We start from the raw sequence: 26061 nt of genomic DNA, 5'->3' as shown, positions 1-26061 counted from the left end.
CCTGGAAGGTTTGCTCAAAATTTATTTATTTTTGTTGGTAAAGGCAGATTTACAGAGGAAAGGAGAGAGAGAGATTGTCCATCTAATAAGCTGATCTGAAGCCAGGAGCTGGGAGCCTCTTTCTGGTTCTTCCACATATTGCAGGGTCCCAAGAATGTGGGTCATCCTCCACTGCTTTCCCAGGCCATAAACATGTAATACTTTTTTTTTTTTAAATATCATAAACATGTAATACTTAAACCTCCAGTGACCTTATGAGGAAGTTGGAGTTGTTTTACCTAATTTATACACGAGGAAGCAGGTACAGAGGTTAATTGCCGAAGACCCAATAGCTTTTCAGTGGCAGAGCAGCCAGGGTATAACTCTGTATTCCAACGACAGCGCTCACTCCCTTCACCTCACCTTGTTCAGAGTTCAGACAGGAATTATGTAAGGGAAGCAGTCTGGCAGGAAGTGAAAAAGGTGACTAGGAAGTTCCATTAACGTGTAGGGCCTCTAGAAGTTGAGTCTACTAAGTGAGACTCAAAAAATGGTATTTTTGGAATCCTAATTTGGCAGGGGAGAGAGAACCAGGTTATATTGACAGTTAAAGTAGCCAAATTATAATGTTATTATGCATAGGTTCTTTTTTTTTTTAAAGATTTATTTTATTTATTGGAAAGTCAGATATACAGAGAGGAGGAGAGACAGAGAGGAAGATCTTCCATCCGATGATTCACTCCCCAAGTGAGTGCAACAGCTGATGCTATGCCGATCCAAAGCCAGGATCCAGGAACCTCTTCTGGGTCTCCCACACAGGTGCAAGGTCCCAAAGCTTTGGGCCGTCCTCGACTGCTTTCCCAGGCCACTAGCAGGGAGCTGGATGGGAAGTGGAGCTGCCGGGATAGAACCGGCGCCCATATGGGATCCTGGCGTGTTCAAGGTGAGGACTTTAGTCGCTAGGCCACGCCGCCGGGCCCTATGCATAGATTCTTGAAGAATTGTTCACCAGGCATTGCACTAAGCTCTTGAGGTCTGTTGCACCATTTAGCTGGTGTTGAGTGACGCACCACCCCACAACTTAGTGAAGTAGTTCTGGAGTTGCACAACAGTGTAAATGAATGTAGTTAACGCTATTGAACTGCCTACTTTAAAACCGGCTAAAGGACAGGCATTTGGTCTAGTGGTTAAGGCATCTGAATCATGCACTAGAGTGCGTCATATATCTAGTTCCTGATTCTGGCTTCCTTCCAGTACACAACAGGCAGCGGCAATGTCTCAGGTAGTTTTGTTCTTGACACTCATGTAGAAGACCTGGATTGAGTTCTTGGCTCCTGGCTCTGGCCTGGCCCTGGCGTAGCTGGGTCCTGGTCACTGCATGTTGTTGGGGAGTGAACCAGAAGATGGGAGCTCTGTCTGTCTCTCTGTCTCTCTGCCTCCAATTTAAAGAAATCTGTAAAGAAGTTTAAGGTGGACATTTTTAATAAACATTTTTGAAAGACACAGCAATAGAGAGGGAAGGCCAGATCTTCCAAGTGCTGGTTCACTTTCCAAATGGCCCTATAACCAGGTCTAAGTCAGGATTAAGCCAGGAGCCAGGAACTTGTTCTCAGTCTTCCACATGGGTGGTGGGGTCCCAAATACTTGTGCCAGGTATGTTAGCCAAGAACTGAATAAGAAGCAGAACAGCCAGGACTTGAGCCCTGCACACTGATATTGGACACTGACATTGTAAATAGCAACTTAATGTGCTGTGCCACAGTGTTTGTCCCTAGGATGATAGATTTTATGTTTTGTTTTTTTTTAAGATTTATTTTGTTTGTATTGGAAAGTCAGATATACAGAGAGGAGGAGAGACAGAGAGGAAGATCTTCTGTCTGGTGATTAACCCCCCCAAGCGGACACAATGGCTGCAGCTGAGCCAATCCAAAGCCAGGAGCCAGGAGCCCCCTGGGGTCTTTCATGCAGGTACAGGTTCCAAGGCTTTGGGCCATCCTCAACTGCTTTCCCAGGCCAGAAGCAGGGAGTTGGATAGGAAGCAGGGCCACCGGAATTAGAACCAGTGCCCATATGGGATCCTGGCATGTGCAAGGCAAGGACTTTAGCCACTAGGCTACCATGCCGGGCCCTATGTTTTTTAAATATATACATATATGTAGTACAACAACATATTTTTTTAAAAGATTTTATTTTTATTATTTTTTATTGGAAAGGCGAATATACAGAGAGGAAGATCTTCCGTCCGATGATTCACTCCCCAAGTGAGCTCAACGGCCGATACTATGCCAATCCGAAGCCAGGAGCCTCTTCCGGGTCTCCCACGCGGGTGCAAGGTCCTAAAGCCCTGGGCCGTGCTCAACTGCTTTCCCGGGCCACAGGCAGGGAGCTGGAAGGGAAGCGGGGCTGCCGGGATAGAACCGGTGCCCATATGGGATCCCAGGCGTGCAAGGCGAGGACCTTTAACCACTTGTGCCACCACGCCAGGCCCAACAACATATTTTTAAAGATTTATTTGAAAGGTAGAATTAGAGAGATCCTCCACCCCCCCCCCCTTTTTTCTTTTGCGTAGCAGTAAATTAGATATAGTTCCACAATTTTTTAAAAAGTTATTTTTTATTTAATATGCTTTTATTTTTCCAAATATAAAATTCAGGCTGTGTTCCCCAGCCTTGATATTTCCTGCATAAATCACTTGAACTTTGTGCTACGAATCCAGTTTGGGTCTCCTGAAGGGCTCTCCTGACAGGGACCCCGCAAATCTCCGAGACCAAACTGGAGCCACAAGCTTAGAGCGGAGACCCTCCTTACAGGATTTGTTGTAAGTGGCCTAGTCCAACAAAACCACGTGATTGAGCTCGTTTCCAGCTCTATCTTTGCACCATTTCTTCTTAGTCTCGCCTCCTGGTTTGATCATGGGGTCTTCATGTCTCTCGGCCGACTATGCAGCATCTTTCTCCACGTCCTTGGGCAGTGTGTGACGTTTGCAGAGCTCTGGGGACTACTACTGCAGCCTTGCAAGATGTCAGACAAAAAGCTGTTGGTTGTTTTTCATTTGATTTCACAGGCAGAATGATAGAGATCTTGGCATCTACTTTAAGTTTGTGCCCTAAAGTCCCCAGTAAACAATGCCTGGGCCAAGCCGTCATCAGGAGCCAGGAATTCTCATCTAGGTATCCCACTGCTCCACTTCTCATCCAGCTCCCTGTTTATGGCCTGGGAAAGCAGTGGAGGATGGCCAGGTCCTTGGGTCCCTGCATCCAGTGGGAGACCCAGTGGAAGCTCCTGGCTTCCTGCTTCAGATCAGCCCAGCCCCATCATTGTGGGCATTTGGGGAGTGAATCAGGAGATGGGAGAACTTTCTGCTTGTCTATCCTCTCTGTAAATCTGCCTTTCAAAAAAAAAAGAAAGAAAATTTTGAAAAGGTACATGAGAAAAAACAACATACTAATGCTGTGATCCCCTTAGGACCCACTTAATATTCTAGTGTGACTTTACGTGATTTCCTGCTGGCAAATAAGCCTTGTATGTCTTTTTAATCACTCCAGTGTCTCCCAAGTCTTTTTTTTTAAATAATTTTTTTTTTATTTTGACAATCTTTACATAGTTAATTAGGGTAAAAAGGTTCAAGGGCTACAGGAAAGTGGATAAGACTATTATTTTTCCCAAATTGTTTCCTTCATGTTTAAAGGGGGGTATTAAGGGAGAAGGCCCACCCAATTTCCCACCCTCCCCAGGTCCCGGATGTAGGGCATGCTCTGAGGATCTTGCTCAAGTGGTTTTGATATTTCAACAGTTATGAATCGCTGCCAATCTTGCCACTCCAAGCACTATGAGGTCTTTGAAAATGAAAAATCCACTGATTTGACATAGTCCATCGTAGCTGAGATGGTTGGTTGACCTGTTCTGTCTTCTCTCTTTTCTTGGTTAGAGTTCTGAGTCCAGCATTTAGATGAGGAAGATCTCCAAAGAAACTTTGTGCAAGTCTCCTAAAAACAGGTTGGGCCTGGGAAGCCAGGGGAAGATGACCCAAGTCGTCTGATGCTATGATCTGCCACTCCTGTGGGACACCCGAATGGAGCTCATTGACTGAGCCCAGGCTGTTGTGGCCATTTGGAGAATGGACCAGCAAAATCTCTCTTTCTGTCTCGTCTCTTTCCCTTTCTCTGCTTTCAATCTTTTAAAGAAGGTGGAGGAGACTTGTGGGGAACTCTTGGTACTTTGTACTCAAAACTGCTTTTCAAAGGAAAAGCCTATGTAACAGGCTACACACAGGGAAGCAGCAATTCTTTCAGACTCCCTTGCCTTGAAAATAAGGCTTTCGTCTCTCACCCCCAGAAACACACTGCTTGTTTTCCTTAGGGAAGAGCAAAGTTCAGGAAAAGGCTCACTTCATTTCACTAATTTCGAAGGGAAAGGCAAGAAGAAATCCTACAAGAGGGAGCCAGCTTTCCAAAGGACTCTAGATGCTTCGCAGGCGTAAGAAAAACGACAGCCAGACAGTAATGAAGTGGTAAAAGCAGAGTTGTATTTGGGGGGAAGAAAGATTGCAACAGGTAGAGAAAAGTTATGTTGAGAACTGCGCATAGTTCCAAATATGTACGGAGAAAAAGAGAGGTCACAGTGGCGCCCTGGGTGGATAGGAGGCCCAGACAGTAAAGGGGCGGCTCCGAACCAAGGAGCAGGTCGAGTTGAGAATTCAGCAGAACCTGTCGGAAGTTTGGTCCTGGAGAGACTGTTAGAGAGGAAGCCCAAGCTGCTCCCAGATGGCCTGCGTTCCTTCTGCAGCTGTGGGAGTTTCTGGGCGAAGGGCTGTGGCTTTCTGGGCCGGGTGGGCGGGGGCGGTGATGGGGCGGGGCCTGGGGCGGGGCGGCCTCCACTTGTGGGGGGCGGGTGGACGGGCGCTCGCCGAACTCAGCTGTGATGGGCGGGGACCGAGTGGGAGTGGCCTGGGGCGGGGCGACCTACACGTGTGGGGCGGGCGGGAGTTGGCCCAACTCGGCCTACGCAGTTGTGTGTATTTGGAGATCCCGTTACGCCCCTCACTGGGAGCTTCCCAGCTCTGCTGGGCTCTATGGAGGAAAAATTCCGCTGGGCCCTCCATTCCCATGGCCGCAGCCGCCTGCAGCACCAAGGCCATGGCCCTGTTCAAGCGCACCTTGGTGCTGAGCCCCGCTGCAGCGCCCAGGGGCCCCAGCACTGGTGCCCCACCGCGGGGCTGCCCCTTGCCTCCCGCCGCCTGGCCCTGCAAGGACTGGCTGCGGGGAGAGGGCATTGGCGGCAGGCTGTGGAGCCCGGCAACAGCTGGCCGCCTGCCCCAGTCCCACTCCTGCTGCTCCACGCCACCCAGCGCCGTGTGTGTTCTCTGCCCGCAGGACTCGCTCAGCAGCAGCATGAAAACTTGTTACAAGTATCTAAATCAGACCAGTCGCAGTTTCGCAGCTGTCATTGAGGCGCTGGATGGGGAAATGCGGTGAGTGGCAGATGGGCAGTGAGGCCTTGGTCTTGGGGGAGGAAAGATTTTCCAGGGACAGTTGAGTCATTGGACACTACTTTGGGAGCGCTTGCTCATGGCTTGGCCAGAACGTGGCCTCGCCTGCGTGCAGGAACTGTTCGGGGCTGGAGATGTCTGCGTGTTTACTTTAGAATGCCCTTCCAGGTACCTGGCCATCTACTAGTGTCCCTGCAGGCCCAACTCTCGGGGAGAAGGGAGGGGGATGGGGATGTTTATTCACTTTTTTTAGTCCTGGCTGCTGAACCTACGTCCTAGTAGGTCATGTATTTCCTTGGCTTCCCTTACTCCGCCTTGCATTTCTGGCATTGCAGGTTAATTCCTCTGAAGCTGCTTTTGTGCAGAATACATATAGCAGTCTACATCAGCTGCCTTCATGGCGATCTCTTGTATAATGAGAAGTTGTGTTTTTCTTTGTTTTTTTGGTGTACAAGCCAAATTTCTATTTGCTCACTTGTTGCATTTCAATGGTCTTTGGTGCCATCTTTGTCCTGAGGGATTCTTTGCCAGAATCCTTCACCACCTGCAGCCGGCCACGTTATGGGGTTGCCTCTCGATCAGTTTTACAGAGGACTACCCACTGCCCAGGTTTCTTGTCATCAACCTTTATAGGGAAGATCTGGTGGTCAGCACTCTGGGTCTGTGCCAGCTTGGCATACATGGACGCATCATGATTACATGCAGGCACCCAGAGGTGGGCTTGGCGCCTGGCTAAGGCCTTGGCAGCTTCCTGACTGCACGTGCTAGGCCATTGTGGATGAGGCCAGTCTTTGACACCTCTTGTAAAGCAGCAGTAATGGCCACGGCCCCTGGCAGCAGCAGTGCATTCCTTGGCCATGGTGGTGGGCTAAGGGCGAAGCTGAATCTTGAATGCAGCCAGGCCTCCACCTCCGTGTGATGTGAGCAGCAGGCAAAGAGCAGCTTTCTTTTTGGTCTGCAGAGTGTTAGTTTGGTCTCAGCATTGGGTCCATGCAGTTGTTCTACATCAGTTAAATTAACTCATGCTGAAAGTTAATAACTCAGCTGGTCGTTTTATTTAAAATAAACTGCAGAGATCTGTTATACCTAAGAAAAGAAAGCTAGTGTAAGTTTCAGTAAGTGTGAAAGGCCCTGGGTATCCTTTCATAGTTCTATAGTGTTGAGAAATTGACCTGCAGGGCCCAGCGTGATAGCCTAGTGGCTAAAGTCCTCGCCTTGTACATGCTGGATCCTATGTGTATAATCCTGGCGGCCCCGCTTCCCATCCAGCTCCCTGCCTGTGGCCTGGGAAAGCAGTCGAGGATGAAAAGAAAGCCTTGGGATCCTGTACACATGTGGGAGACCTGGAAGAGGCTCTTGGCTCCCAGCTTCAGATTGGCACTCCAACCATTGTGCCCACTTGGGGAGTGAATCAGCAGACAGAAGATTTTTCTCTTTGTCTCTCCTCCTCTCTGTGTATCTGCCTTTCCAATAAAAATAAAGCTTAAAAAAAAGAAAAGAAAAGAAATTGGCCTGCATATGGGGCAAGTGTTGTTGCATGGTGGGTTGAGCCACTGTCTGCCAACTCTAGCATCCTATATGGGTACTGATCCATGTCCCTGTTGCTCCAGTTCCAGTCCAACTCCCTGCTAATGACCTGAGAAAATGAGTGGAAAATGGCCCAAGCATTTGAGCTCTCACATGGGAGGCCTGGATGAAGCTCCATTCTTGGTGCTGGCCCAGCACTGGCTGTTGCAACTCTCTAGGGAATGAACCCATGAAGGGAGATCTGTGTCACCCTCTCTTTGTAACTCTTTCAAAATAAATAAATCTTGGCAGGGTAGGAGAGTAAAAGTAAAAGAAAATGGCCTGCACAAATTAGATGTTATCTTGAGCTGTGTGTCTTTGGATGTTCTCTTGTGTTAATGGTTCCTCTTTTCTCACAGCCATGCAGTATGCATATTTTATTTGGTTCTCCGGGCTCTTGACACCGTGGAAGATGACATGACCATCAGCGTGGAAAAGAAGATTCCACTGTTGCACAACTTTCACTCTTTCCTTTATGAACCAGAGTGGCGATATATGGAGAGCAAGGAGAAGGACCGACAAGTGTTGGAGGACTTCCCAACGGTAGTGGCATTCATTCCATGGTTCTTCTGCCCACATTTGTGTTTGTCCTGGGTTCTGTAGTTGTCAGCCTGCATGCCATGGAGAGCGGTAAAGTCAGCAGTGTGTGAGAGCAGCACACAGGGATGGGCAAGGACCTGGGCAGCCAAGATCCTGAAGCTGACTGCCTGGGTTGCTGTCCTGGTGGTTGGCTGTACAGTTTCTCTATGCCTCAATTCTTTTCATCTGTAGTATAGGGAGTGTGGTGGTACCTACTATATAGCATTGTCGTGAGGACTAAAGGAGTTGATAGAGGAAAGTTCTTGTAACAGAACCAGCTGCTATTTGATGGCTAGTATGTTGCACTGAAATCCAGTGTGTCTTCCTGTGGTAAAATGCATCCCAATGGCAGTGTTGTGGAAGAAGAACTTTGAGGATAGCTCCCACACTCACCATGTGATATGATTGCGTTCTAGAACATGCTGGGCCTTGTGGCATGATATTTGCTGCTCAGGAGGGTTAGGAACATGGGACGGGAGGTGAGCGGGGGGAAGGGGCGGAGCTTGTTTTCCAGCTAGACTTAGGGTTGAGAAGCAGGAGGGTGCTCAGCTGTGTGACCCTGCGAGTAGTGCCTCACTGTCTTTTTGTAAAGGTAGAACTGTGCAGATCACGTCTACAGCCATACCACCCTGAACGCGCCCGGTCTCATCTGATCTCGGAAGCTAAGCAGGGTCGGGCCTGGTTAGTACTTGGATGGGAGAACTGTGCTGATCAGATAATTTCATACCTGTCATGTACTTAGAATAGTGATCACAATTGGTGCATACTCATTGTTCTCTGAATATTAACTATGTTGTCCATCTTGGTGGAATAAAAGTGGCAATTAGAACCTTAAGCTGTAGTGTTCCTCACATTTTTAGTGTGTGACTGTGTCCCACTTTCCTAGGATTTTCATGTCTTAGCACATAAATAATGGATTCTTCCTTTTTGTATCAGTAAGAGTTGGATATATCAAAGTTCCTTCACAGCCTAAAGAAGTCCATGTTGTGTACATTTGCCCGACTTGGGGAGCAGGACAGTGCTTGTATGGGAAGGAGCTGGGTGTGCAGAGGAGAGTCCACTTACTACAAAAGGACATTTCAGAAAGCTTTCAGAGCAAGGGCTACTTTTGTTGGCTGAAGTCGCATGTCTAGTATCAGGGTCCAAAATATAATACGGAATGATCCCAATAATAAACAGTCTGTGAAGATTGAGACATTAGGGCTGTAGCCCAGGACAGGTGCTGGTGATTTAGCCGTCATAGGACTCCTGCTGACCAGGGCAGGGCCCTGACTGGACATCTGTGACTGTTGACAGATAAGCCTTTGGACCCTTTAAGGCAGGTAAAGTCCTGCAGATTGGGCACACATCAGTCATATTATGTTTTTACTTAAAGATAAACTGGTATCTGCCAAAGGCGAAAATAGCTTTCCAGACTCCTTTTGCATTGATTAGATTCCGTACATATAATTTCTGGTCATGGGATCAATGCTTTAGGTAATATAAAAAAACAAGGCTGGGATGGGCATTTGGTATAGCAGTTAAGGCCTGGCTTGGGGCACTCGTACCCACCATATGGGCATCCAGTACCAAAGTGCCAAAGGAGTACCAGCTCCTCTTCCAACTCTGTCTTCCTGCTAATGTGTACCCCAAGAGGCAGCAGGTGATAACTCAAGTATGTGGGCCCCTGCTACCTGTGTAGGAGAGACCCACATTCAATTTCTGGTTCCTGGCTTAGTCTAGTCCAACTTTTGTTGGAGTAGACCAGTGGATGGAAGATTTCTCTTTATTTCTCTCCCTGCCTTTCAAATGTTTGTAGAAAATGAACAAAGTGATAGATTTTTAAAAATTGACCTTAATAATTTTGGGTAGTAAAGCTGATACATTTCCAGGCACTATTCCAACATATTTGTCAAACCTGAGAGCCTCTATATTTATAGCATCCCAAGGAACATGAAATGATCTTTTCCATTTTGGGTAGTGGGAATAGAAAGCAGAGGCTTTATCACTACAGACAGAATAAAGGAAGCAGAAAGCTCAGGACAGGCACTGTGATTGTGATGGTGCTTGTTAGCTTTTTATAGCCTTGGACTGTCAAGTCGTATGAAGCTACGTTTTGTGGGCACGTATGATTTTAAGCTTCTTAAGTTTGAAGTCCTTTCAGTCTGATTCAGCTGGAGATAGGAATAGATAGAAATTGTCTTCTTAGGAAATGACCTGTGCATGTGCTGGTGCATGGTTCAGTTAGTTGCCTGGTGTTAGGCTACTGTCAGCTTTTGACCAGGTTTTAGGACAGAACAAGTAGCTTAAAGGATTGGGAGTTTGGCCTCATTTGCATAGTTCTGCTCTTAGACTTACTTAATTTTTTTTTTTTTTAATATTCCCACGATCCAGGAACTCAATCCAGGTCTCCCACAGATAAGAACCCAAGTATTTGAGAAATCATCCACTGGTTCCCAGCTCATCAGTAGGGAGCTGGAATGAAAGCACAAAGTACCCAGGATTCAAACCTGTACCCTAAAATAAGATGCTAGCATCCTACATACTAGCTTAACACTGTATCACAATGCTTGCCCTAAAGGGCTCCTCAGTCTGCAGGGCCTGACTCGGGGCCTCCTTACCTCAAAGGTGCAAGGAGTGCCTGGAGCCTTGGGAATGAATTGGCCATATCTTATGTCCTTCCCCTTCTCGACCACTGTTATGGATGTCTGGAGTCCCTGGGTCTTTGTCATTTCCTGAGCCTGTGTCCAGGGTCTGACCCTCTGCTTTCTTAAGATCATGTCTTCTTTAATGGAACATGCCACCAGAAACTGCCCTGAGGCCTGAGTGGTGACCAGGGACTGTGTTTGGGAGAGTTATGGATGAAGCTGTTCCTACTGGCTGGAGTATCCTTACAGACAAGTGTGAAGTTCTACCCAGAGCCATACAGAACTGGGGTGGGAAGGGAAGGGGGCTGGGGATCCACAGTCCCTGCCCTGCTGCATCTTGGAGCAAAACTGTTATGGACCAAGCATTTTAGATTCAAACCTGAGCCATCCAGGCTCTTGGGGCAGGAGAGAACATACTTAACAAGTTCAGTGCATCATTTCAGATGTTTTAGCCATGTTTGGTATATGGGTCTCCATTGCCCTTGTGTCCCAGGTCCACAAAATTCAGGAACAAGCCTAGATAACATAATCTAGCCAAATAACTTGACCTCTGTACAGCCAATTTATGTCTTGAGATTAAACCTGGTGCTTTATGCTTAGGTATCATTTGTTGATACTATTTCAAGTCCTGCTTCCTAGAATTCTTGTGTAATATAGATCCAATTAGAGGGTCATTGTCCCTTGGTCTAGAGAAAATCTCTGGCTATGCAAGTCCCTTGTACAAAGTGGTACAATATTTGCAATCTTCCCCGTGCTTTAGTCCTGCCTAGACTTCTGATATCTCATATAGTGTACATCCTGTGCTCGTTGTTGTACTGTAATACTAGGGGGAGTAACACAAAATTTGCATGTTTGGTATCAGCATATTTTGTTTAGTGAATGTTTTCAGTGTGCAGTTGATAGAATCCAAAGATGTAGAGCCCATGCATATGGAAGCTCACATAGCATCTTACCGCAAGTCTTAGAGCAGGAAGTAATATAGTGTTTGATTTTTTTTAATGAATTTTATTTCATTTTGAGAGAGACCTCTTGTCCATTGATTCACTTCCTAAATGTCCACAGTAGCTGAAGCTGGACTGGGCTGGAGCTGGGAGCAGGGATGTCATCCAGGTCTTCCGGATGAGTGGCAGGGAGCTCATTGCTTGGGTCACCTGGACTTAAATCCAGGCACTCTGAAATGGTACACAGGCTTATTTTCTTTCTTTCTTTCTTTTTTAAACATTTGTTTATTTTTATTGGAAAAGCAGATTTATTGAGAGAAGGAGAGAAAAAGATCTTCTGTCCACTGATTCACTCCCTAAATGGCCACAATGGCCAAAGCTGAGCCAATCCAAAGCTAGGAACCAGGAGCTTCTTCCTGGTCTCTAACATGGGTGCAGGATCCCAAGGCTTTGGGCCATGCTCTACTGCTTTTCCAGGCCATAAGCAGGGAGTTGGATGGGAAATGGAGCAGCCAGGCACAAACTAGCACCCATATGGGAATCCCGGTGCTGATATGGTGAGGATTTAGCTGGTTGAGCCATTGTGCTGTGCCCGGACACACAGGTTTCTTAATTGCTAGACTGAATTGCTTTTTTTTTTTTTTTTCTGGCCAGAGCTGAGGCGGTCTGAAGCCAGGAATCACGAACTTCTTCTGGGTCTCCCAAGTGGGTGCAGGAGCCCAGCAACTTGGGCTCTCCTGATGCCTTCCCAGGTCATTAGGCAGGGAGCTGCTGGGACTCAAACTGGTGCCCACATGGGATGCTAGCCCGCTAGGTGGAGGCGTGACCCGCCCACAGAGCCCACAGGCCTCATATCAGTGTTTTCTATGATTACCTGTGAAGTGGTAGAATCCAGATTCAAATTCAACCTGTTTTGTATTTGATCATTGGAATAATTAGCTGCCTCTTATAAACTGTAAAAAAAAAAAAAAATCAAGCCAAAAAAACCCCCTCTACATATATTAGCATTTGAAAACAGTGTTTCATGATTTATGATGAGGGGAGTTAGAGTTTACAGGGGACTTGGGATTTGGCCTTTGCCTATTCTGTCTGTGGACTGCCATCACATGCTTGCTTCGTGTGCTCATAGTCGCTGGGAAGTGCACTGAGGACCGAGGCATCCCCTGGGCTAGAGCCGCTGGCTGGAGGGGCTGCTGAGGGCTGCCCTCTCACCGCAGCACTGGTTGCTGTGCCTGCGGAGCGTGTACAGCTGGGCATGGAGCCTGGAGCTGGCAAAGCCCTCTTCTGCCCTTGGGTTCGCTCACTTCTTGGATATTTTTATTTTCATGTTGAGAATTGCACAATTTAAAAAGTTACTGGGGGAGGGGGCGCATCTCTGTCTCTGCGGACACAAGATGAGCGCAGGAACATCTCTCGCCCACCTTTCCCCTCCTGTACCCACTCTGCCCCTCAGTGTGTTCCTGTGACTTCCTCACCTTCTAAAGAAACGGGACAAAACAAACAAGCAAAAATGTTTTGATTTTTAAAAGGGGCATTGCAAAAGAAGTGAGAAAATGTTTATTTTTAGCTCCTCCTCCCCACCCTCACTGGCCTTTTCTTCTATAAATAGAACTGGGCTGGTCAAGGATCTGTGTAAAGAAGAGTCCTAGAGAGACTTGGGGTTCACAGAACTCCAGCACGAGGTGCATGTGTCTTCCATCCTCGCTTGGAATCCCCTCTGGGCTGTCTTAGAACAGCTGCTCTGAAAGAAGCAGGGCTTGGAAATTGATTTTATGGGTTTTAGGGGATTTAACAATGGATTTAACAAGTGTCGTGATTTTTTAATAGTTTATTTTGATAACCTCAACATTTTGAATTTAAGCAAGATGTTTCTGCAGTAGCAATGAACTTAAATATCAGTGCTACCTTTCTTTAAAAATTTTTTTTTTTAAACAGAGTTACATAAAGGGAAGGAGCGACAGATCTTTCTGCTGGTTCACTCCCTAAGAGGCTGGAGCTGAACAAATCCAAAGCCAGGAGCCAAGAGCCCCCTCAGGGTCACCCACGTGGGTACAGGGACCTGAGGCCTTGGGCCATCCCACTGCTTTTCCCAGGGCATAAGGAGGGAGTTGGATCCGAAGTGGAGCAGCTGGGACACAAGATAGTGCCTACATGGAATGTCGGCGCTGCAAGGGAGAGGCTTAGCCTGCTGAGCCACCTCACCAGCCCTATCACTGTTTCTTTCCTACATTAGAGCTTGGGCCATGAGAAGGAAAAATACTACCTCATATTGAGTCAAGTTGCTTAAGGAAATTAGATATAGCCTTACACTGAGAGGATACACTATGGCTTCATGCTATGGATTCAGAAACTGGTAACTAGGGTATGGCTGGCTAATCTCACAGAATAGGACCAATAAGGCTACAGGTTTGTGTTTCTTTCCCTAATGTCTATTCCCAGTGCCTAGGGCAGGACTTGTCAGGTAGAACACACAAATGAATCTTGGCCATAACAAGGTTTCTGTGAAGCAAGACATTCTTCCTAAAATTCTTTTTTTTTTTTCTTCCTAAAATTCTTACACTTAGGTCCTACTATGTGTAGAAGCAGCTCATTCATTACATATCAGAAAGATGAATGTGTAATGAGAGTTTGAATTTCGTTTGAGTCTTAAAGCATTAACATTTCTATTTTGAATTTTTATGAAATGTATAGAGCTTATTATTTGGAATATAAGGAAGTATAATTGAGGCTGAGTGTACAGATTAACCGTTGGGGGTGCCATCCCGAGGGAGTGGCTCATGTGTTCTTCTTTATTTCTGCTTTTCAGATCTCCCTAGAATTTAGAAATTTGGCTGAGAAATATCAAACGGTGATTGCCGACATTTGCCGGAAGATGGGAATGGGGATGGCAGAGTTTTTGGAGAAGCACGTGACCTCTGAACAGGAGTGGGATAAGGTCAGTGTCTGAGCATGGGACGTGGGCTGAGACCCAGTGGTCTTCATCCTGGAGTGAAGAACAAGGAAGAAGTGTGCTAGCTCCAGGTTTTCTAGTTTGACTAGTCCCTGTTAAGAGTTAAAAATCACATTTACTGAGACCTCAGCTGAGAGATGAAGGGTTTTACTGATGTAATGAAAGTATAGCTCTTAAACTGGATTTCCTGGTTTTGGAGCTCTGGCCTCTTGGTTTCCTCCTCTGTGATATCAAGGTGATAAGATGTCCTTGATGATTGAAAATGCAGAGTGCTTCCAACAGTGTGAAGGCGTGGTGGGGATACTTTGTTCTGAGCTCTCATTGGATGGCGGTCGATGTTAAGTCGTCTGTGCACAGTCCATCCATGTGCCGGCACATACTTGTTTACTTGTGTTTTATAATCAAATGAGATCTTGAACATTCTGCTTGGAACCTGCCTTTTCTGTAACTAATTATCTCTGATGTTTCCATTTTAGTTAGCATGACTACTGAAGCACTTTGAAAATGATCTTTTACAGTACTGTCACTATGTCGCTGGACTGGTGGGAATTGGCCTTTCCCGGCTCTTCTCAGCCTCGGAGTTTGAAGATCCCTTAGTTGGTGAAGACGTAGAGCGTGCCAACTCTATGGGCCTGTTTCTGCAAAAAACAAACATAATTCGCGATTATCTGGAAGACCAGCGAGAAGGGAGAGAGTTTTGGCCTCAAGAGGTAACAAGATTCAGAATATTTGGGGGAAAAAATAATTTTACACATGCTCTGTAAACTAATCATAAATCTTTTGTATTTGGAAGTGACAGAATGCAGGTCAAACTGCCTTAGGCTGTGTAAGTGTGAAATAGGTTAAGATTTAGTCTGCTTCAGATAGGCTGAAGCTACTGAGATCCAGGGAGGTGAATATTAGAGTATAGACCTGCTTATTCTCCCCAAATGTGCTTGTCCTGCATTCTTACCAGGTGGAGCACTCTAATGTTAATCATTAATTATCTTAGGCCTGGTCATCTTGGCGATGTTTAATGATTTAGTCTGTGGTACTATTGTAGCTAATTTTGTTTATAGATAGGTGTCTTTTTTTTTTTTTTCTTTTTCAGGAATAAACTCCTCCTCAGTTGAGGTCATTAAAATACTGCTTTGTACATGCTGCAATAATTGTCTCCAAGAACATTCCTATTAATTCACTCCAGCGTTGTGATTGGGCCCTGAATGGTGGTTTTAAATGGCTATGGCATTGAAACCTCCCTGGTGTTGGTAGCTGAGTCAATGGCAAAGGGAATTTTGCTATATATTACAGTTCCTACTCTGAACGATCCATTATTATTATTTGTAAATTCACCCCTGCTACACATGTTGACTCGCTGTTTATCTGTCTAGGTTTGGAGCAGATATGTTAAGAAGTTGGGGGATTTTGCTAAGCCAGAGAATATTGACGTGGCTGTGCAGTGCCTGAATGAACTGATAACCAATGCCCTGCACCACATCCCTGATGTCATTACCTACCTTTCAAGACTTAGGAATCAGAGTGTGTTTAACTTCTGCGCTATCCCACAGGTATGGAAGGGCCAAGGCCAAGCAGGAGCTAAAGGGAACAGGGTGCTGGTGAGGATGGGTGGGTGCACTCAGTATTTGGCTCTGCTGTATTTCAGGGGTGTGAGTCCTTTCAAAGATGTCCATTTGCTGTTGCTGCTGGGCAGGAAGTGATTCACATGACCCACGTTGTCTCCCAGCCATTTTCTTAGCTCTGCCTCCAGGCTAAGTCTACTCTCCCTTCCTCCTACCCCCAGCTTCCTCTTGGACTTTTCCATCAATTTTTTTTTTAATTGGAAAGTCAGATGTACAGAGAGGAGAAGAGACAGAGAGGAAAATCTTCTATCTGCTGATTCACTCCCCAAGCGGCCACAACTGTGGGTGTTGTGCCGATCCAAAGCCAGGAGCCAGGAGCCTCTTCCAGGTCTCCCACATGGGTGCAGGGTCCCAAGGCTTCGGGGCTGTCCTTGACTGCTTTCCCAAGTCACAAGCAGAGAGTTGGATAAGAAGCGGGGCCACTGGAATTAGAACCAGTGCCCATATGGGATCCTGGCATGTGCAAGGCAAGAACTTTAGCCTCTAAGCTATCTGGCCCTCCTGTCGGTTTTTCTGAACTAATTAGATCAGTATGTTGAATTGAGGGCTTCAGTCTATTTTCATTGAGAGTGCTAGGTAAAAGCTGATGAAGTTGTTACTGAGCAGCTTATAACTACTGTACTTTTCCTAGATTTGGGATTACAAAACTTGAGCTTACAGACCTAACCCGTGATATTCTAGGAGTTGATCCCAGTTGCCTTTAAAAGTTACTTCAATTATTAATCAAATAAGTGAAGAAAGTAGTAGCATTTAACTGATTGGGAAAACTTGGCTGTTGTTCTAAGGACCAGCTTTGAATAGAGGCTGACACTAAAATCTGTATTCCTGTCTTAGGTCTCCAGCTATTCTAGAAATTACCTTTGAGGAAATCATCTCCCTTCTGTCACCCTCCTTTGTATTCTTTTGTGTTTTATTTGAAAGGCAGAGAGGCAGAAATATCTTCCATCTACTGGTTTATTCCTGCACATGCCTGCAACAGTTAAGTCTGGGCCAGGCTGAAACCAGGAGCCCAGAACTCAATCCTTGCCTCCCAGCTGGTGTCAGGAACCCGACTACTTCAGCCACCCCCTGCGGCCTCCCAGGGTATATGTTAACAAGAATCTGGATTGGAAGTAGAGCTGAAACTCAAATTCAGGACTGTCATGAGGGGTGCAAATGTCCCAAGTGATGTCCCAACTGCTGCACTAAACACCCTGCCCTCCAGTTTTTAATATACAGTGAATGTTCATTGTAGGAAAAATAGGAAAGCAACCACAAATAGAAGAGCTTTTCCTGATACCATTTTGAAATGTATATTTCTTATCTAATAACTGTATACTATTACATGGGAAGTGTGTCGTTTGCTCATATTTATTTCTCCTGAATAAAGTGGAACCACTGTGGCTAAATGACAGAATCATTTCAGATTGAAAAAACTACTTGATGGGCTATGGATGCAGCTTAGCTTGAGCCACTGTCTGCGATCCTGGCACTTGATGTGTGTACTGGTTTGAGTACCAGCTGCTCCACTTCCAATCCAGCTCCCTGCTAATGCACCTGGGAGAGCAGCAGGAGATGGCCCAAGTACTTGGGTCCCAGCCTCCCAGGTACAAGAACCATTAGAGGCTCCAGGCTCCTAGCTTTGGCCTGGCACAGCCCTGGCCATTGTTCTCATATGGGGTGTGGAGCTGTGGATGGAAGATATTTCTCATTTTCTCTCTGTATGTCTCTATCTGTAGGTATATCTGCCTTTCAAATAAAAATGTAAAAAGAAACAAATTTTTTTCTAAAAGACTGCTTGATTGTATTGGCGAAGAAAAGGAAGGGGTGGGCAATACTTGTGTTATAGCGTGGCACGCTAAGCCTCCACCTGTGATGTCAGCATCGTATGTGGACACCAGTTTGAATCCCAGCAACTCCACTCCCAAACCAGCTCTCTGCTAGTGGCCCAGGAAGGCTGCAGACGAGGGCCCAAGTCCTTGGATCTCTGCACCGGCATGGGAGCTCAAGAACATGATCCTGGCTGCTGGTTTCAGACCAACCTAGCTTTAATTGTTGTGACCATCTGGGGAACGTACTAGTGGATGGAAGAACTCTGTCTCTCCCCCTCTATCTGTAATGGGAGGGGTAGGAAAAGTATTACTCTTAAGATACTGTCTTCACGGATCATTTTCCTTGACTCATTAGCTCTTTACGCTTTGGGTGTTGTTCATTTACAGAAAGTCTCAATCTTTTCCTGAGGACAACTGCTTTAGCACCATTTCTAGTTTTTTTTTTTTAATCATGAAATAAAAATGCATTTGGTTTTCTTCCTTGTCTTCCGTAGGTAATGGCCATCGCTACTTTGGCTGCCTGTTACAACAATCAGCAGGTTTTCAAGGGTGTCGTGAAGATTCGGAAGGGGCAGGCAGTCACCCTCATGATGGATGCCACCAATATGCCAGCCGTCAAAGCTATAATATGCCAGTATATGGAAGAGGTGGGTTTCACCTGGATGAATTGTAGTTACTTTTGTGATCTAGGTCATGCCAGTATGTAGTCATGTGATATTTGGGTGTTAGTTGTACTAACAGCTCACAGGAATCTGTATCCTTCCTAGGAGATAAATATGTGCACAGGAGCTGGGTTCAGAACTGCCTGGGGCCCCAGGAAGGGGCCTGGCAGTGGAGCCAGGGTTAGGCCTCAGCTAAGTGGAGCTGTGTGTCTTGAGCTGGGAGGTGGGGTTAGAGGCCCCTGGGCTCCTTGTTTCAGGGTGAGGAGAGTGAGGCAGAACTTGAGTGTGTTTGCCTGGAGCATGACGGAGTGGACCTCAGGCGCTGTCCTTGTCCTCATCCCCTGTTGTGCTGCAGGCTTGGCTGCTACTGCAACCGGGGATTCCAGTGATCGGAAAGCTTTCTTCTGCAAATGTGATTTCAAATCTCAAACTATGCGACAAAGCAAAATACACCTATTCAGGTCATGTCTCCGACCATGAGGGGTTCAAAAATGATCTTCTTGGAGGCTTGAATTCTAATTCTGAGCCCCAGAGGGTATTTCTCCGAGATGATTTTTCCTCCTGCCCCCCTGCGTCGCCCCGCAGGAGCCGCTAGGTGGTCAGTATCTGGAGAGGTTTCTGTGTGTCATGAAGAACAGGAGCAGGTGCTGCTGGCAACTGTCGAGGTCTGACACGATGCTTAGATACGATCTGGTTGAAGTTAGACATGCTACAGAAGTTTATGAAAACAAAAAAGACCCTCGTCTTCCTCCCGAGGCTGTGCTCCCTCCTGAGTGAGCCCCTCGGCAGTCTGTGTGGCCTGCCAGGCCCCTTGTTAAGCTTCTGTAGGGATGTCGTTGGTCACAGGGCTTTCCTCCACGCAGAAGCCCACTGCACCACATATTCTCCTTGCGTTACCTGCCTGCATTTCCTCCCTGCCTTCCACCTGACAAGTTGCAAACATCAACCTTTTCTGCCAGAGGCGTCTACCTGTACGTGGTCTAAGGGAAGACTGAAGCTTTGTTTTAACACCTGAAATGTTAGTGGGTAGATGTGCACATTCAGCCATTGGTCCAAAAACGATTACCGGTGGAACAGTCCACATGAGCATGCAACAGTTACAGGAAGCAGACAGCTGACTGCTGGTGTTGCCAAGGAGACTGGAGGCCCCAGCTTCGTGGCCAGACCCAGCACCTGGAGCCAGACCTCTCTCATTTCAGAGCCTATACTGTTGACCACTCTAAGCAGCTAAATTACCTTTCTAAATGGAGTAGTGTCACACTGTACGCTGTTTCTTCATTTTCTGTAAGTTAGAAACATTTATATAGTATATTGTTAAGGGAGCATTTTGATTTTCTAAGTTTTTTTTAAAAAATATTTTATTTAATTTTATTGCAAAGTCAGATATACAGAGAGAAGAGACAGTGAGGAAGATTTTCCGTCCGATGATTCACTCCCCCCTAAGTGACCGCAAAGGCTGGAGCTGAGCCTATCCAAAGCCAGGAGCCAGGAGCCTCTTCCAGGTCTCCCATGTGGGTGCAGGGTCCCAAGGCTTTGGGCCATCCTCTACTGCTTTCCCAGGCCACAAGCAGGGAGCTGGATGGGAAGTGGAGCTGCCAGGATTAGAACCAGCACCCGTATGGGATCCAGGCATGTTCAAGGTGAGGACTTTAGCCCCTAGACCATTGCACTGGGCCCTCTAGTTTTTTCTAATATATATTTTTCAAAGATTATTTTTTATTTAAAAGGCTGATTTAACAGAGAGGAGAAGGAGAAAAGAGATTTTTCATTCACTGGTTCACTCCTTAAATGGTTGCAGTAGCTGAAGCTGAGCCAGTCTAAAGCCAGGAGCTCTTTCCAGGTCTCCCACCTGAGTGCAGGGAGGACCAGCCTCCCACCTGGACCAGCCTCTGCTGCTTTCCCAAGCCATAAGCAGGGAGCTGAATGAGGAAGTGGAGCAACTGGAACTTGAACCATATGGGAAATTGGCCCTGTAGGTGAAGGATAAGTCATGGTGCCAGCCCCACTAATTTTTGTGGTCTTTCTTTCTTTTCTTTCTTTCAAGATTTTAACATTTTAAGATTTGTTTGCTGGGGCTGGTGCCCACAAAATACACGTTTCATATCAGGGTGCAGCTCTAGTCTTGGCTGCTCTACTTCTGATCCAGCTCCCTGCCTATGTACCTGGGAAGGTAGCAGGAGTGGACCAAGTACTTGGGCCCCTGCCTCCCACTTGAAGTACTTGAATGGAGTGAGTTCCTGGTTCTTATCTTTGGGTTGATCCAGACTTGGCTGTTTGAAAGGCAACAGAAAAAGAGAGAGAAATCTTCCATCTGCTGGTTCACTCCCCAAACGACTGGCTGTCACTAGAAGGGCTGGTTCAGGTTGAAGCCAGGAGCCAGAATTCCATCTGCATCTCCCACATGGTTGGCAGGGCTCTCCATAACATTTCTACTGCTTTCCCAGGCATACCATCAGGCAGCTGGATCAGAAACAGAGCAACTAGGATTTGGACTGGCACTCTGGTATGGGATGCTGGCATTCCAGGTGGTAGCTTAACTTGCTATACCACAATATCAGCCCCAAAAGTAACTTTAAAAATTTTATAATTAAAAAAATTATTTTAGAGGGCCAGCACTATGGCATTCCACATTAATATACCAACTACAGTGCCAGCATCCCATACGTGCCCTGGGTTCAAGTCCCAGCTGCTCCACTTCTTAATGTTTGTGTATTTAAAAAAATTTTTTTTCAAAGAAAAACAATAAATAGCCTACTTATTTTTCAATTCAAATTTTGTTTTATTTAAATTTATAAATGACTTATCGATTACTATTTAAGAAACCTCTCTTACCCCTTTAATGTTTATCATCTACTTGTGCTGAATCCTTCCAAAGAGATCAAGTAGGCTGCTCCACTTCTGATTCAGCTCCCTGCTAATGCACCTGGGAAAGCAGTGAAAGATGGCTTGAATTGCTTGGACTCCTATACCCACATGGGAAGAAGCTCCAGGCTCCTGGCTCTGGCTTAGCCCAGTCCCAGCCCCAGCCATTTCCGCCATTTAGGGAATGAGTCAATGGATGGAAGATTTCTGTCTTTACCTCTGCCTCTCCCTTTCAGAACTCCTCCTTTCAAATAAATAAATAAATCAGTCTTTAAAAAATGATTTTAGAGGGTTGCCATTTGGCAAGGAGGTTTAAACAGTGCTTGGGACATTTTACCCAATAGCAGAGTGCCTTGGTTTAGGTCCCAGCTATGCTTCTGGTCCAGCTTCCTGCTGATGCACCTCTGGAAGACAGCTGGGGATGGCTCAGGTTCTTGAGTCCCTGACACCCATATGAGAGACCCAAAGTGAGTTCTGTAACTTCAGCCTGGCCCAGCCCTGCCTGCTGTTGGCATTTGGAGAGTAAACCCATCCTTCTCTCTGTCTCTTTGCCTTTCAAATTAAACAAACTGAAAAAACACATAGCATTTAAAAAATAATTTTCTGTATTTGAAAGCTAGACAGGTATGTCAGGTATGTCTTATTCACTGTTTTACTCCCCAGATACCTGCAACAGTTGGAACCAAGGCAGACTAAAGTTGGGGCCAGTATCTCATTCTGATTTTCTTCCACATGGGTGGCAAGGCTACAACCACTGGAGTTCTTACAGCTCCTCTGAAGGCATTAACATGCAGATGGGATAGGAATAGAAGCAGGACTCAAACTCAAACCCTTCGGTGTGGGATGTAAGCATCCATGCTGGGTTTTGACTGCTGCCCCAAACAACTAGCCTGATATCTAATTTTGGGAAACTTCCCATCCAACTCTCCTTTTTTTCCTGAGTTTTGTGGGGAATCCCATTACCATCCAGGTTTTACTTAGATTTTTCTTAACTGTTGGAGCTAATTCATAATTGTGATTGATACTTTGAGAGCAAAGTTGAGGAAGCTGCAGTTGGTTGACTCATTGTTTTCATAAATGAATCTTTGCTCTTCCTCCAAATTTGTCCTACCTGTTTGTTGATTATTTCATCTATGGCTGTTGTCATGGTGTTATGACAGAGCTGCAACAGAAGGTGGCCCAGCAAGCTCAAAATGGTTCTTGGCTCCTTAAGGGAAAATGTGCCTACTTCACACTTAAAGGGTTATGTTGTTCAGTGTGACTCTAGTGGAGCTCAGGTTAATTTTGGGGAAATGTTCACATGCCAATTGATTCCATTTAGAAAAGTCTCGGTTGTAAGTCTAACGCAATCAAATCTGATAAATGTTTTCATGTCAGTACTAAGGACATTTTGCAAAGAAGGTTTTAAATAAAAACTTTCCATGTGAGGACCATGAGTGATCTGGTCTTTGCTGGCTTGAAAATGTTAAAACTCAGCTTGTCTCTGCCCACTTGTCATGGATTCAGCCACTAGGCTTGGTTATGTATGGCCTGAGTGCCCCCGAAATGGCCTTTAAAGAGGAACTCCGTGTGCAGCAATGATGCTTACATGAGAAGATGGAATGCACACCTTGGTCCTCTTGAACAGGTGGACATGACTCTGCAGGGCTCTCTGCCCCAGCTGGAACAGCCTTAGCTGGAGACCAGCCTATCTGATGGCTCAGGAGATCACCCCACTTTGTGGGGATAGAACAGACACATGGGCAGAGCTGGACACTTTGATTCTCCTCTGGTCAAGTGAATTCCTTGGAGAGCCAGGAAGCATCCAGGGCCACCTATCCTCCTGACCACATGTGGTCCTTTGGCTAGCAGCATCCATGCCCTTGGGGACTGTGACACCCTCAATCCTTGCTCAGAATGACTGAATTGGAATTGTCCTGGGTTTTGGGGTGGTGTTTGTACTCTATTGGGACCTTATACATTTACTTAAGAGATATGCAAGTGGCTGGGAAGCTGTTCTGTGTTGTGCGGCTGGTGACATCACTTGCACTCGGAGAGAAGCTGTCTCCTTGCAGCCAGTATTTCTGTAACATGTGGTCAGACCCAAGTCTGCTTGACTCAGACAGTGCTGGCTGGGTGTTCCTGTGAAGACTTTGATAGTCTGCCTTTGTAATGCAAATGGAATTCCTTGATTGCAACAAGCAGGTTGCTGCAAAAAAGCTGTATCATCTCATGAGTTACAGGGAAGCAGGAGCTGAACAATCACCCTGGGAAAACCCCAAGATGTGGAGTGCAAGTACAAGGTAGCAGGTGAACAGTCACTTTGGCCTCATTTAGTGTGTGGATAGCTCACTCTGCATGAGCAGTGTTGGTAGCTTCCCCTGGTGAGCCTGCCACCTGGGTGTGAGATGTGACAATCAGAAGGACTCACAGTGTCCTCATCAATCTTCCTCCCAGGGGTCATTGGCAGCCAGTGTTCCTCTGTGTTTGTTCACCTTTCTGTTGTGGGAGGGTTTATTTAAATGCTGTTGGAGTTCTCCAGAAGAGTTTTACTATAATTTTTATTTTTGGTAATTGATTCCAAATAAACCTTTTTCCCAAGAAACAAAGTAGCTTATGGTTTATACATGAAGTCCAAATAGGATAACGGAGTAGTAGCAGGTAAGAAAAAAATAAAAGACTGAAGTTAAGAGATACAAAAAGCCCCAGGAATGTAGCCAGTTATGATTGTGTACTTTGACACTACTGCTGTCATCTGATACATGCACATTGCTTGTAAAGATACAGGATACATCTTAAGTATTTTCAAATGTGAAATTTGAGGTGAACTGTTTTTCAAATATCCTGTCTTAGCTAGAATTGAGTTTACAAGCTTCTTGCTAATAAGCGGTTGTTGTTGTTTTTTAAGATTTATTTATCTTACTTGAACAAATTACTGAGATGGAGAGAGGAGGAAATAGAGATCTTCTGTTTGCTGGTTTTTTTTTGTTTGTTTGTTTGTTTGTTTTGTTTTTTTTTTTTTGCACATGGCTGCAATGGCTAAAGCTGTGCCAGTCTGAAGGCAGGAGCCAGAAGCTTCTCCTTGGTCTCGGGTACAGGGGCCCAAGGACTTGGGCCTTCTCCTGCTGTTTTCCCAGGCCATTAGCAGGTAGTAGGACTCAAACTGGCATCCATATGGGATGCTGGCACCACAAGTGGAGGGCTAACTTGCTACACCATTACACAAGCCGCAGGTAGTTGTAGCTGTCAAGTTTATCCTGTATCGGAGAAGGCTATAGTAAGTACTGCCCTTGTCTGGCCCACAGCTTGTTTTCCCTTGGGTATCCTGACCGGTTCTTTTCTGTATATCTTTGCTTTCCTGTTTGTACCAGTGGTTCTTAAAACTTTGCTCTTGGTAGGGTGTTAAAACACGCAGATCCCAGCCCCTTCTCAGAAACTGGCAAGTGCCGGCCAGGGTCTGTAGCCAGAAAGTCTGTATTTTAGCTCTCTGATTACGTGCCTGGGAAAGGGCAAAGGATAGCCCAACTGTTTGGGCCCCCACACCCACATGGAAGACCTCGGTGTGGCTCCTGCATTCTGGCTTCAGACAAGTTCAGCTCTGGCCATTGCTGTTTGGGGAGTAAGAACCAGAGAATGCAAGTTCTTTTCTCTCTATGGCTCTGCCTTTCAAACAGATCAGTCTCTTTTTTTCTAATGCCCAACTATTTAGTGTTAAGCAAAGCATGCAGTGTGTGTGAAGAGTCTGGCTGCTGACACCCAGCACTGACTGCATCTCCCCTGCCTTTCACAGATTTATCAAAGGATCCCCAACTCCGACCCGACCTCTGGAAAAACCCGACAGATCATTTCCAGCATCAGGACACAGAACCTCCCCAACTGCCAGCTCATCTCCCGGAGCCACTACTCGCCCTTCTACTTGCCGTTCGTCATGCTCTTGGCCGCCCTGAGCTGGCAGTACCTGAGCACCCTGTCTCAGGTCACAGAAGACTATGTTCAGACTGGAGAACACTGAGTGGCAGGTGACAGAACCTGGCTTGACCTGGCTTCCCCTTCAGGGACCGATGTTGGCTTCTCTTTTGTTATATTGTTTCTTCCTATTTTGACACACACCCTCCATGGAGATGTGTGTGCTTGAAGCTGTGAAATACAGTTAAGACGACACACATGCACATGAAAGGAGGGTCGCCCAGACCCCACAGAGACGGTTCAGAGTCCTGGTTGCAGCTGAGGTGACTAATGCGGCCACATGGGGGACTGTCCCAGCATGTCACCCAGAGTGCATCCAGGCTGGAGGGATAATTAAATATATTTAATTTGAAGCAACCTTTGAGTACCTATCATAGTGGAAAATGAAGTGAATTCTCTTCCTGTCCAGGTCCTATTTTCTTGCCGTTGTTTCATTTGTCTGATTGTGGTACATCTGAGCGTTGAGGGTTCCAGGTGACATTTCTGTGCTTCCCTGGAATGCAGGCTTGTCTCTGCTTCTGCTTCTGCAGGCTGTGAATAAAATTCTGGGTGTCCTGATATTATTCTGTATCTTAAAGTGGGTAGGGCTTTCAGAGACAGCAGGAACGCCCCAGACCTCATTTTAGAGGCTTGGCCTCCAGCTAAGGCTGTCGTTTCAAGGGAGAATTTTAAAATAAAGAATTTAATGATTCTGTATTTGTCAAATGCGGTTCACTTGAAAGTCTGATGAAAGGGATTAGTGACCGAGGGATGGGGAGCCATCTGCTCTCACTGTTAACACCAGCCAGCGCAAACTGGGAGGACATGCCGCCGGCCACAGCTGGCAACTGCAGTGCCTCAGTCACGGTCGCCACCCTGCACCTAGGGCTAAGGCTCTTAGCAACAGCCAGAAGTTTTACTTTGCATATTACTATTACCAGCTATGTACAGAAATCTGGAGAGAGGCCAGGGTATTTTCGGGTGACGGGCTTAGAGGCCATCGTGCTTGATCTTTTCCTTTAGCCACAGTGGTATTCCCCTTCCTCTTTCTAC

General features: G+C 46.2%; 1 protein-coding gene across 2 annotated transcripts in view; it reads left to right on the top strand.

The window, feature by feature from the left end:
• Positions 1 to 25721, top strand: part of FDFT1 (farnesyl-diphosphate farnesyltransferase 1) — a 30041-nt gene extending 4320 nt beyond the window's left edge. Inside the window, exons 2-8 of one of the 2 annotated variants that reach the window (XM_040965979.1) lie at positions 5352 to 5449; positions 7393 to 7576; positions 13987 to 14115; positions 14649 to 14840; positions 15501 to 15677; positions 18055 to 18207; positions 24854 to 25721. In XM_040965979.1, coding sequence (XP_040821913.1) covers positions 5352 to 5449; positions 7393 to 7576; positions 13987 to 14115; positions 14649 to 14840; positions 15501 to 15677; positions 18055 to 18207; positions 24854 to 25075 — 1155 coding nt within the window. In that variant the 3' untranslated portion in view covers positions 25076 to 25721. Of the gene's footprint in view, positions 1 to 5029; positions 5450 to 7392; positions 7577 to 13986; positions 14116 to 14648; positions 14841 to 15500; positions 15678 to 18054; positions 18208 to 24853 lie in introns of those variants that run through there. The other variant, XM_040965978.1, reaches the window with a different exon arrangement.
• Positions 25722 to 26061: the final 340 nt, after the last annotated feature.

Source organism: Ochotona curzoniae, unplaced genomic scaffold (genome assembly GCF_017591425.1).
Source record: "Ochotona curzoniae isolate NIBS_2020 unplaced genomic scaffold, NIBS_Ocur_1.0 scaffold_4505, whole genome shotgun sequence".
NCBI classification, from domain to species: Eukaryota; Metazoa; Chordata; class Mammalia; order Lagomorpha; family Ochotonidae; genus Ochotona; species Ochotona curzoniae.
The sequence above is the reverse complement of the archived record's forward strand: the minus strand, read 5'-3'. Positions and strand labels throughout refer to the sequence as shown.